General features: G+C 38.2%; 1 protein-coding gene and 1 long non-coding RNA gene across 2 annotated transcripts; one reads left to right on the plus strand and one right to left on the minus strand.

Annotated features, from left to right (window-relative positions):
• Positions 1-727: 727 nt before the first annotated feature.
• On the plus strand, positions 728-2,232 carry LOC116004919. Its single transcript, XR_004094860.1, has 2 exons — positions 728-1,200; positions 1,967-2,232. It is a non-coding gene; the product is annotated as an uncharacterized LOC116004919 (long non-coding RNA).
• A 1,553-nt stretch (positions 2,233-3,785) lies between these two features.
• LOC116011397 (probable GTP diphosphokinase RSH2, chloroplastic) lies at positions 3,786-8,754 on the minus strand. The gene is made up of 7 exons (XM_031250961.1): positions 7,632-8,754; positions 7,329-7,514; positions 6,262-6,722; positions 5,989-6,147; positions 5,553-5,904; positions 5,177-5,411; positions 3,786-4,842 (listed from the first exon to the last, which is right to left on the minus strand). The coding sequence occupies exons 1-7, from the start codon at positions 8,355-8,357 to the stop codon at positions 4,772-4,774; spliced, it is 2,190 nt and encodes a 729-aa protein (XP_031106821.1). The 5' UTR covers positions 8,358-8,754; the 3' UTR covers positions 3,786-4,771.
• Positions 8,755-12,778: the final 4,024 nt, after the last annotated feature.

Genomic DNA, 12,778 nt, shown 5'->3' on the forward strand with positions numbered 1-12,778 from the left:
CCCCCCCCCCCCGGGCTTCGTTCCCCCATTTTCTCTCTTTTACCCCTACGCCATTTCTGAGAAACGGGGGGATCACGAAGAAAGGGGGAAAGGAAGCAAACGGAAAACAAAGATCCCCTTTTTATGATTTTTCCGGTATCGGATTTCATATCGTATAAGGTATTCTGTGGAAATCATATAAGAGGTACGAGGCGCTATGATCCCATTTTCCGGCGTGAATGCTTAACCCTAGTTATTTCGCGCTGCCATATTCTGTTCGTTTGCGGAGGAGAAAGAGATCGTTTGGTTGTTTCTCTGAGAGAGAGAGATCAGGACGGATTTTTGGAGCTAGGTTGAAGATTTTGCAACCCTAGTTTGTTGAAGGAGGGTTGGGGTTAGGTTTAAGGGGCGGCGTTGTTGAATCGGAGTGTGAACCAGATGCGGGGAGGGCTCTGGGGATCAGACTTCACCCCTAATTGTTTTGATTAAGTGTTTGCGTTGTATATGGATTCACCATTGTTGACCTCAATCGTTAATACATTCGGTTTTTTCTTCTTTTTCCTTGCGATCCTCGTGCAGTCGCAGCAAAATGTGAATCCCCCCGGATCACAATCCCCGCCGCCACCACCGCCGCCGCCGCCTCTTCAATCGCCGCCACCACCGCCATTGTCTCCTCCTCCTCCTCCGCCTCCAATTTCATCTCCCCCACCCCCTCCTCCCCCGCCTACCTCGCCCACCCCACCTCCACCCCCTTCCCCTCCCTCCCATCGGCGAAAATTCTCCCCCCCTCCCCCTCACCCTCCCAAAGAGGGCTCACATAAAGGACATAATGCCAATGGATCAAGTCATACTTCACATGGAAGGTCAAGCCAGAAACTGAATTTGGGAAAGAAACTGGGATTGCTATTTGTGGGCATTGCTGCGCTTTTGCAGGTGTTTGTGGTAGCATTCTTGGTAATCAAGAGGAGACAATTGTTAAACGCTGAGAGCATATTATAAAGACGTGTGAAAAAAAAAAAAAAGTTCAGATTTTTTTTTTCTTTCTTTCTTTCTGTTTAGTCTCTTTCTTTGGTGGGAGTGTTTTACACTTAACTGGAGTTGTACTGATTGAAATTCTTTAACGAGCGGCTTGGTAATGAGTAAGGATATGAATTGATTCATTACGCCTTGATCCTTCGGAGTTTTGGCTTCCACATCTGTTGTTGTAGCTCATGTAAATTGGTAATTCTTTTTTTCTCTGTTTGCTCTTACATTTCTCTGTTCAATTTTTGGCTTCCACTTGATTTATGACTAGAATTCGTTTTCCTTACTTATCTTACCAAGCTATCCATTGGGATTGTACTGTGAATATAGTTTTAACATTTATGATAGTGAATGATTTATAGTTTGGCAGCAATATCCTGTTTTTGTTTCATTTACCTATTACAGACTCCCATTTTATTCATTCGTACTTCCGCTGTGTGTATGGACCTTCATAGTTTTGTGATTTTGGTGGGATATCGTTCGTGTGTTCACAAAAATCATTTCTTTTACATGGAAGGGTTAGCACTGTATTCGCAAGTGGATGAAACTATCATTCATAGACGTGTGTAATTAAACTCCTTACTACCTTAGCGTAGTGTAGTGTAGTGCGTGTTCCATAATGAGTTTTTCTTTTGTTATATGACTAAATAGCTTCCCTGTTATTTCATCTCCTCGTGAATCTGGTTCTATGAGTTGGAGCATTTTAAGATTCTGCTCACAGCTTTTATGGGAAGCCAATGTTTAAGTATTGTATGGAATTCGAATCTCTCTCTTTAATTAGAGAAGGGTTTGTTGGCTTAGTAGAAGTTGTAGTAATGTTGACTATGAAGCTTGAAAGCCTCTTTGTGATAACCAGGACATGAAATTCAGTTGAGCCGGTTATTTTTGCTCCCCCCCCTACACAAATTTGTAGTACGTTTATTCCAAGCATGGGAACTCATGGTTGTGGCTTTTGACATTGTAGGTGATAAACAAAGTTGTAGATGAGAGATCTGATCTGACTTGGGGGTTGTTTTGGAGAGGAACAGGAAGACGATTGCCTTTTCGTTTGCTTGGTGAGACATGAAGTCCTAGGTATTTAATGTTGTTGGAGAAGTGTTATCACCATTCACCAATCTATATGTAATACCCTACTATATAATATATCGGAATATATTTGCTTAGCTGATTACATTACATATTTACATCTACAAGTGAACATGTGTGAATGAAAAACTGATCCAAAACCCAGTTTCCCCAGTCCACAGATTCTTTTCCATTTCCAGCTTGCTGTGCATTGAATTTATAGCATTTAACCCCTTTTGGCATCATACTTCTAGCTGTCAACCTTATCTTCTTCTTCCTCTTTTTCCCCTTTCTCCAAAAATCACCCCTCCATGTGCTTCTGCATTCTGGTCCACATTGACATTAGGATTAGCTTGTTCGGTTGCCCATAGTTGAATTTTGATCGATTCAGGTCAATACGCCGCTCTCATTGGGAGTTGAACTTGAAATATTACGATTACCCGGCCAATAACGTGACCAATTTGGCTAGGGTTGTGCATGTTAATACTTTCCAGTTGATATGAAACATATTCTTCAATTCTATGAATATATGAAACGGATTAGCGTGTTCGATTGCCCATAGTTGATTGGTTCAAGCTAATATGTCGCTCTCATTGAGAGCTGAATTTGAAATATTGTGATAACAGGCCAACAACCTAATCAACTTGACTAAGATTGTTCCAAGTTACTTCTCTAGCTGATATGAAACATATTATTCAATTCTATGAATATATGAAACTTATTCTTCAAATTTATGACTATTTAAAAACATGAAACTTATTCTTCAATTTTATGACTATTTAAAGACATGAAACTTATTCTTCAATTTTATGACTATTTAAAAACTTGAATGTTTAAATAGCAAACTACACCCAATGAGGCAATGACAGCAATGAAAGCAATGCGAGAACTACATGTGTGTGTATATATATATATATATATATATATATATATAATAAGGCATTTTGCCGTCTCTCGCAATATCAAACTAGACCCAACCCAATCCACACCAAGGAACAAGTCAAACCGTAAAATGGAATCTAAAACCCCATTTCATGGAAGGTTAATAAAGAAAGTGTAAATAAAACATCAAAAACTCCCAAAAAAAAAAAAAAAAAAAAAACAGTAAACCAATGACCTTAACATATGCCTTCTTATGTCTCTTTTGAAAAAGACTAGTGCTCAAATCCTATTGTTTTCAAAAAAAAAAAAATCCTATTGTTTTGCCACTATAAACATAATTCCAAACCATATTATCAATCATCAAGCTTTAACTCTCTTCGTCCTGCAATGACTATTGATCCAGACCCAAACCCCCCCTCCAATGATCAAATACTAGATTGGTTCGGAGATTCTTTATCCTATCATCCATTGTTCCTAGATATTTCGTACGATGAATCTTGGTCAGCCTGTATCCTTTTGTTCACTGTGGAAGACAAATCTGAATGCAAGTGATGCTTGAAATTTGCCACTAGTTTTCATCTTTGTTATCTATCACCTTCCTAGTATAATTTTTGTAGAATTGGATACACATTTCCAAGTCATTGTTGCAAAGTTCACTTTTTTAATGAATCTCTTCAAAATCTTAGATTACCTCAAGTAATAAGAATACCTTGAAAATTGAGGTTATTTTAATTATCAAGACAATTGTCCAATCAGTTTGGCTGAGGTTCAAAAATGAATCTTGATATAGATACTTAGTTGCTTTACAGCTTCAGAGCAATAACGGCAATATCATATCAGGAAACAGCTAACTCCCATTTGCTTTTTCAAAGGTAATACACTGCTATAGAACAAAACATAAACCCCCAATCAGGTGTGAACATGTTCATTTTGGCAAGTTAAAATATTAAACTTTCTGGAATTTTCTTAATGGAGCAATCATGGAAACCAGCCACTGATGATACTTTGCTTCCTTTGAGTCTAAACATCACCTTTATTACCCTTCTTTTTTATCCTTCTCTCCGGCTCTTTCTCCAACGTATGATCCAACTTTTCCTTTTCAAAAGAATTGCACACCCAATCTTGAAAATTCCTTTTATTTTTGTTAAAATTAACAAAATTTTCAAAGTGTTTATATACTGGTGTCCACAACAAGACTAGTTTTATACTGTTTTTAGTATGAATCAAACTCTGCACTTTGTGACTGTCGGGTGTGACTTTTCCTTTCTTTTTGCTTTTTGGGCGGCTGTTAACAGACTTTTGTCATCTAACCCCATGCTTTCCACCTAGATTCCTTTACCACCTCATCTTTCACCCCTCTATAAATGCCCATGTTAGTGTCAATACTGTCATCCCTAAGTATCAGCTTTCATTCTTTAGAAACAGTCCAAGAAAACCAACCCTTGAATCCTTGATACCTTCTTCCATTGTGTCCTTCAACAATGGCAACCTATGATTCATATGCACACAGCAATTCTTCCCAGAGAGGGGTGGCAATGGTTTTGGCCATGGTTTCTGCAGTGGTGCTTTCTCCATTGTACACGGGCCGGGGAAAAGCCGAGACAAGGTGGAGCTCCGGTGGACTAGTGTTGCCCGCGGTGCTTGTAGGACTGATAGTTGCCATCAAGACAGCCTCATCCGTCCAGAGTGTGACCCGGGCATCATCGGTTTTCCTGTCACCGGATTCTTCGTCGGTGTTTAGAATCGGGAGCTCCTCGTGGGGACTTGCAGGGATGTTGATCATGCTCATATATGTGCTTTCATGGCAGTCTTCTGTGCAGCATTACTTCTGGACATAGAAATGGACAAAGCTCCTCCTCTGTAATCCTCTTTCTAGTTTCAGTTTTGACCTTCCTACAAAAGCAATAAAAGTAAAATCTTGTTAAGAAGAGATAGATAGCTTCTTGTGCATATATCCTGCTCATCCAACGGCTCACATAAAAACTGGAAAAGCAAAAGATTTAAGAAAGAAAAGCATGAATTGAACAACATTCCCAAATCCGGTTAGCATAATAACAGATCTGCTGTTCTGTACAAATAGTTTATATATGGTTTATATACATGAATATATGGCTACAACTTCAAATTTTCAATGAACAAATGTGGGTAAAACAATGAATCCATGGTCAGCTTCTTAAGCCAGCCATGGTTGTGCTAGTCGCTACATTCGGTCCTCTGTCATACATACGTTGGATCTCTTCCCTGTATTCGGTTAGGGATTTGTCGGGAATGGCTGGAGTGAGTTCTATCACATCTCCCATTTTCAGCTTGCAGGTGGGATCTATAATTGGACTATGGTTCAACCGTGGCCTTAACTCTTCCTTTACTGGAAATCCATAAGGGATCCATCGAGAACTCCCACGCCCAGCTTTCTCCAACAGGTCCATGACCGTCGAATGTGCATTAAGCTCTTGTACTGACATCTGCCAAAATGAGAGTTACTTGAAAACATCAGTGCATAGTTACAAAAATATATATAGTCTCGACATTTTAGGTTGAGTTCTACTTTGAATGTAGAGTTAACGTGTAAGTAACAAAATGTAGTGAAAACATCAAAAGCAAACCTTGTCATTCTCAATCATGATCACATAAACTGGTCCGTCAGCCCCACACTCGGGTATACAAGAAAATGGGCAATCCTCGGAATGAGAAGGAAACTTGCATGGTGGCTTGATGGAGTCAGAATGGCTAATGCATGGCTGGTCCTTGCTCATTGTTTCACAATGCCAGGTTATGACCCAGCGTGCCCACTCGACCATCTGAAGCACAAAGGAAGAATGTTTGCAATCACCCTCCTTGTATCTCCAATGAGCTGCAAAACCGAACTCTGCTTGCAAGTGCATCTCTTTTGTCCTAATCTGAACTTCAAGCGGTACCATGCCTTCTCCTATAACTACCGTATGCAGGGATTGATACCTTCAAATTCAACATAAGTTAGGATTATAAACTTTAATATCATAAATTAAAAAAGACACATCTTCACAATATTATATTGCTTACCCATTGAACTTGGGATGCAGAATATAGTCCTTGAACTTTCCAGGAACTTCAGGCCATAGCTGGTGGACAACTGTTGCTGCTTTATAACAATCTTCCTCGTTTTCAACAATTATCCTCAAGCCATGAATATCGTGGATTTCATCCATGTTGAGCTTCTTTCTGAACAATACAAGACATTAATACCTCAAATAGAATGATTTAAAGCAACATCTATAATGAATCAATGCATAAATGCCTTTGTTTATAAGAATATATAAGAAAGAGATAATGTACTTTGACATTTTGCGATGGATGCTGTACAAGCTTTTGTGCCTCCCTGAGAGAGAATGATAAGATATGGATTCATCCTTCAGCGCTCGTTCTAATTTCTCAACAGCAGAAGTAACCACAGCCTCATCAAAGGATGTCTCGAGTTTTGAAGTCAGTTCCTTGTGCTGGACAGGATTAAGGTACTTGAAACAAAGATTCTCGAGCTGCTCCTTCCAAGTTGAGATACCTAAACGATTGGCCAGCGGAGCAAATATTTCCAATGTTTCCTTGGCAAACCTTTGCTGCTTGATCAAAGGTAGAGAATCCAAGGTCATCATATTATGCAGCCGATCAGCCAACTTTATGAGAACAGCCCTGGCATCTGCCATTGCAAGGAACATTGTATGCAATCGATCAGCCTCAACAATTTTATTTGCGGTGTCATTCTCCCGTGCAAGCTTGCTCAAATGACTAAGCTTTGACACCTGAAGAAACAAGAAATTAATATCAGGCAAATTGTCATTAAATCATAAGTCATAACCAAATAGTCCAATTAGAATAGTATGAACAGAGATTATATTTACATTATTACACCTATAAGCAATCAAAAGTCACCAACCAATCACAGGTTACAGACTTCATCTAAAAGTTTCTTGTAATCAATTACCTAACCATCATCAAAATCCATTTTTTTCTCACAATATAACAACCTTATAGAGTGTCCACATATCAGTAGATTAAGACATGCATAGGCAAATCACATTCCAGACAACTGGAAACAAAACTATCTATTGCTAATTGAAGTTAAGTCAACCAGAATAGCCATTAAATCCCCCCAACCCCAGCACACTCTGTTTTTTTTGGCATAAGCTTCACTCAATTATCTATATTAGAACTCTATGTATTTGAATCAGATTATGACTCTCTATTCTAGGCTTCCATGTAATACCCCTAATCTAGTCTCCCTAGGATTCTCTCATTACATATATCCATGTAATCTGTATCTTTGAACTATTCAATTCAATACAATACATTCAGTTCTCATCATCCAATGTACAGAAACACAGAATTCACAGAGTTTGTCTTCATACCCCTTCAACCAAATCAGCAACCCCAGCTCCAAATGACAAGGAAATATAGTCGTACGTAACAAATGTATCATCAAGTGTGTCATGTAGAAGACCAGCAGCCACAACTGTTGAGTTAGCTCCAATTGTTGCTAGCAAAACTGCAGTCTCCACGCAATGCTGCAAATAAGGATCCCCGCTAGCTCGCATCTGCATACATAACAATAGCAATTCTTGATATATTCAAAAGGTAAAATTGTAAAAATCTTGACTTCACCAAATAGTGAAGGAAATCAAAATCATATACAAAAGCGCACACACACACACCTGGCCTCTATGAGCATTTTCAGCCTCGCAGAAAGCCTTAACCACAAGATCATCATGAAATATCTTATGCTTTGATTGTGCATCCAAAAGCAAATGTTTAGCATAAGGCTCCAGCTTGGAATCCCCAAAACCATCGTCTATATTAAACGTGAGTTCATCTAGCAGGCCAGGAGGAGCAGAATCTGAATCCCGCAAATGTAAGTTCACCGGATCGTAGTCCACGCACGAGCCCAGTGCGTGTCTAACGAACCCATTAAACAACCCGCCACTTCCGGATCTAGCTGAATAGAAATCCCCGCCAATTCTCTTCGAAGGACTTCTAGAACACGCTCCAATCCCAATCCCACCACTACCGCTACTACTCCCCGGGCCTTGAAGCACAGTCATAGGGCTGTGATCTCGCTTCAACGATGAGCTGAGAGACGAACCCCGAAAAGAGCTGCTCAATTCCTCGCCTCTATCGTGCCACAACGACCCCAAATCCTCAGTCCCGGTGGAAAAACTCGAGGAAGACGAGGCGTGCTTCACCGACTGCGAGGAGAACAGACACGACAACCCGCCAACAGCAGGCTTCTGCGACGAGGACGTCGTCGTCGACGCCGACGACGACGATCTGCTGTTGAAATCGAAGTCGTGGGAGGCGTGCGAGTTGATCTGACAAGAGTACGGCGTGGAATACACGCTGCTCGGCGGGCTCGCGTACAGTGCTATCGTCGGAACCGCCATTTCTTCACCCAACCGAGGATCAGATCAACTTTCACACAATAATCAAAGGCAATCCCTCCCCCAATTACTGTATCACAACCCAAGGAAACCCTAGATTCTGATCTGACGCTTATATGCAGGGAAAAGGAATTGCCAATTCCACGTTTCAAACGTGAAGAAAGAAAAGCACAACCTGCAAATTCAAAGTGAATTGCAGAATAAATAGCCGGATTTGTAGAGATCTGAGAGAATTGTTTGACTTTTTTGAACCTCAAAAGGAGGAAATGAAATTGAAATTCCAAAGCTAATTCGGAGTAGAAAAATATTGTAAGTAAATTCGACGAATTTTAAAGAACGAATTTTTGGATTTCGTTTCTTCCTTCTTCTGGACGATAATTATTGCTCTGATATTCTATCAAATTTACCACGCTAATCTCTCTCGTCTTATATCACCAGTTGTTCAACACCGGCTGAAGCGACTGTGAAATGACAATAATAGCCTAGACAAATACCTGAAATAACGGAAAATGTGCTAGTGAGTAGTGCCTAGTATTCTGGCCAGCAAGGACGCGTTTTTTTGGGGGAAAATTGTTCGATAAATTAATTGTTACAGTAGTTGATAAATGATATAAAATAATTTTTAAATAATAAATTGTTATACAAAATTATATTTATTGTTTAATCAATTCAAACAACTAATAACGGTTAAATAAGTCAAAATTAACTGATAAACTAACTATTTTACCAAATACGATCAACATATAGTTTTTTTTGTAACTTTCTAGCTTGTCTTATTTTAATTTGATAGATGAAAATTCACTACACTAAAAATGTATGTATGAACTAAATTTACACGTAAATAATTAATCAAACTAAATCTATATTGCAATTAGAATTGGGGGATTAAATTAAACGTGCTATTTTTACTCATTATTATTATGATTTGTTTTTAAAAAATTATATTTAGACCGACAAAAATACACACCATGTTAATAATACGGATTATTAAATGTAAACTTACGTTTAGCTGTAGCCAACATATATTAATAAATTATCTTGTACTGAATTTATTACTTATTTTGATTAAAAAATTTGTACGTTACTCTTATCTTGAATGCGATTTATAAATAAAATAAACCAAATAAAGTAACGTAACAGCTTTTGGATAAGAATAAAGGGTGCTTTGCTGACGCGTGTTTTATCATTATGCATTAAGACAATTGGATGATATTTTTAGTGTGTAATAATTATATAAATAAATCAAAGTTATGTTGACTTATGCATTACTAGCTTAACATCTTATATAGAACAGATGAATAATTTTATATGTACAATATAAAGTAAAGAACATTACATCACTTGCATAATACGCTATAGGAAATAATCAATAATGTATCTGCCCTGAATTATGCCCAAAATTATATAAGTTGCATTTTATAAAGTAAAAAATAATAATGTTCCCTCCACTTTATTGCAGTTGTGGATTTAATGTCCATTACTCAAAATATTCCTCCACTTTATTGTAGTTCATCCTTAAATGACGTTAACAATAGATTTATTCTTCATCATGCAAATGATTTTTCTTTTTAGCACTATTAACTCTGTTACAATGTAGTTTCTATTCATACATACGTTTTTAAGTTATTGAAACACAAAAATCTTTTTTAATTGGCAAGATTTTAAACAATTGGATGGTTAAATTAATTCAAATAGGAAACTATGAACTACTTTAACAGTTGCAAAGCAATTGAGCGACTAAATCAGTGATTTTTCTTAATAAAAATGTATGTTTCAGGTGAAATATGTCTTTAGCTGACCTAAGTGATAGGGAATATTCCCGCCTTAAGCCTTGTACGTATAAGCGGTCAGAACTCAGACCCATAGCGCGCCTCTCCGGCACCCGATCGTATTCGATATCTTCCAAGGCTCGGGTGGTCGGGATAGAGACGTTACCATCGCCAATCTATTCGTCACAATTTAGTTATATAGACCTTTTCACCTGCTCCCAAGTTGTCGACCTCCGAGCATAACTGTCCAGTTAAATCTTGGGATCCCCTAGCATAACTGTCCAGCTAATCTGATTTAAGGTACGTATACAACGCTGTTTCTACCCGACACTAACCCTATGCATGTTTTCTATGTGCTTGCCATGCCGAGAGGCAAAACTTGTCCTTTTCTTTTAGATATAAATACCACATTTAATGAAGAGAGATAGACTTTTAGGCTATTGATCCAAAGATAGCTAAACTCTCGGAGATCTAAGAGACTAAGACCCATTGCCCGACCATCTAAGATAAGATCCTTAACTCAACTTCATAGTCAATCGAATCGGTCCAACCATCTTTTATACCCGATTCTCAAAATTATTAATAAGAATATGATTGTTTTCTATATCATACGAGTATTTACCATCATCACTAAGAAAGGGTCACAAAAAGTAATCTAGCATAATTTGTCATGAATTGTAATGATCAAAATAACTGTTTTGACCAACTTAACTATGGTGGTTGAATTGGAAATCCGATGAGATGAGAGGGGTATTTATGTGAGTCCACCTTTGGAAAAAGAAAAATGGAGAAGGATCAAGGATGGAAGCAATGAAGCAAAGAACGTACAAGTCACAAGTGGAGAGAGAGGTTTAGTGCGTGTCGCGCATAGGACAAGCAACAAGTGAACACGTGGTCAACAGTGGCAACGTACGGCAATACCCAAACAAGTGTGTGTTCTGCGCGGCTCTGAGCCTTTGACAATTATATTGGATGGTGCGGATCGGATGTCTTCAATTCGATAGGATTCACATAACCAAAAGATTCTTCTTCTAATTCCGACATGAAATGTGTAGATTCATGGGTCCACTCCGAATCCACTAGACCATTCTCATTTCCCCTCCATGCATCTTCTCCCCTAGGCCCTAAGCTAGGCAGCTATCTCCTCCCAAATAAAAATCCACACCCACTTGTCTCAAAACACTGTATACAATAAAGTGGTACTGGTCGACATTCTTGATTTAAATCAATTAACTATTGATAATCTAATTTGAATTTGCATACCTTAATTATTTACCGATTAAATTCGTTTTTTTATGCACACTCTCAGACAATAATTAGGGCAGCCTTAATAATGAGATTTTTGAAGTGCCAATTAAGAGAGAGAATAAGAAAAAAGATCAGAGGAAAAAAAAAACAAAAAGCAAATCTGACACATAAAAAGAAAAAAAAAATTAAAAAGGTAGCTTTTAACGCGCCAACAAGGGCGTGGGCAATGCAAAAAATGCGTATTTGGGTGACTGTATTTGTCTTTTCTCTCTCCAGTGGGTCCCACAAAAAACTAAGGTCTTGCAGGAAGACCTCAGCCTTCTCTCTCTTCCACATGGCATCAAAACTGGTAAAAATGGGTCAAAAACCAACTAATGTAGATGCCCTTATAGTAAAAAAAAATAAAAAATTGCTAACTTAATTGATTCAATAAGCCATGCTAGCATGGTAGATTAATCAAAGATTCAAATAGATTCATTCCCCAAGGTCCAATCCGCCATCACCGCCGGTTTGTGATGAATGGGACGTTTAGAAGACTTGTGCATGTGAATAGTGAATAATTTTGGAACGCCAAGTAGGCTATATTCTACGCAGTTACCGGCTACGTTCCTACGTTGTTGTTTTCTGCATTTAGTCGTGGTTCGTTGGTTGAGTCAGAGTTTTACGTTGTTGTCAACGTTGTGCGTTGGCGTACCATATATGCAGTACTGTGCCAAATCAGAAACTGGAATTCTAGCCCGGCACGTAGTTGAATTATATTGGCCGTTAATTTGTTTTTCTACTCTGATCTCTCACTCTCATTCCAAATTCAACCTAATTATTTTGTTTTTTACTACAATTTTTTTTTCAACCTAAATAAAATTTTAATATTGAAAAAATGAAATATATATTTCTGTTATCTACGTTGGCTGGGCGGCACGTGGAGGCGTATGGCGATGGACCAACAGGCCGGCAATAACGTAGGACCTATGGTTTACGAGGCGTGCAAGTTAAGCTTATTATGAACGATGATGAACTGTAGCAAGCAAAATTGGGCAATATAATCATGCATAAATTGATGGGCATTTTTGCACCCATAATCAACTTTCTTGTTTATGCGTCGCTCTCTCTTGACGTTAACACATCCAGGTTTTAAAATTTATGTATGCACGTTTAGTCAAGCTTGCGTGCTTACTAGGATTACTTGTGCTTTACTCTTTGCATTATTTTATGAAAAAATCCGTAGATCTAAGAATGTGCATGTATAGGATAAAATCCGTTAGCTAGAGTATAGCCAATAAAAAAATTCTAAAGAGATAAATTAATATAAGGAAACTCTAGTTGATCGACTTAATTAATAGGTTAATAGGTTGTTCTTAATTGGGAGTTGAATTTGTGATCTCAACTCCTTAAGGCCTGCTCTACTTG

This window comes from Ipomoea triloba, chromosome 2 (genome assembly GCF_003576645.1).
Source record: "Ipomoea triloba cultivar NCNSP0323 chromosome 2, ASM357664v1".
In the NCBI taxonomy this organism is placed as follows: Eukaryota; Viridiplantae; Streptophyta; class Magnoliopsida; order Solanales; family Convolvulaceae; genus Ipomoea; species Ipomoea triloba.

Excerpts from the sequence above, each read along its gene's own strand:
- LOC116011397 (XM_031250961.1), bottom strand. The coding sequence starts at position 8,357 with ATGGCGGTTCCGACGATAGCACTGTACGCGAGCCCGCCGAGCAGCGTG. Across the intron at positions 5,905-5,988 it reads CTGCATCCCAAGTTCAATGG|GTATCAATCCCTGCATACGG; the intron begins GTAAGCAATATA and ends TTGAATTTGAAG. Across the intron at positions 5,412-5,552 it reads TCATGATTGAGAATGACAAG|ATGTCAGTACAAGAGCTTAA; the intron begins GTTTGCTTTTGA and ends TCATTTTGGCAG.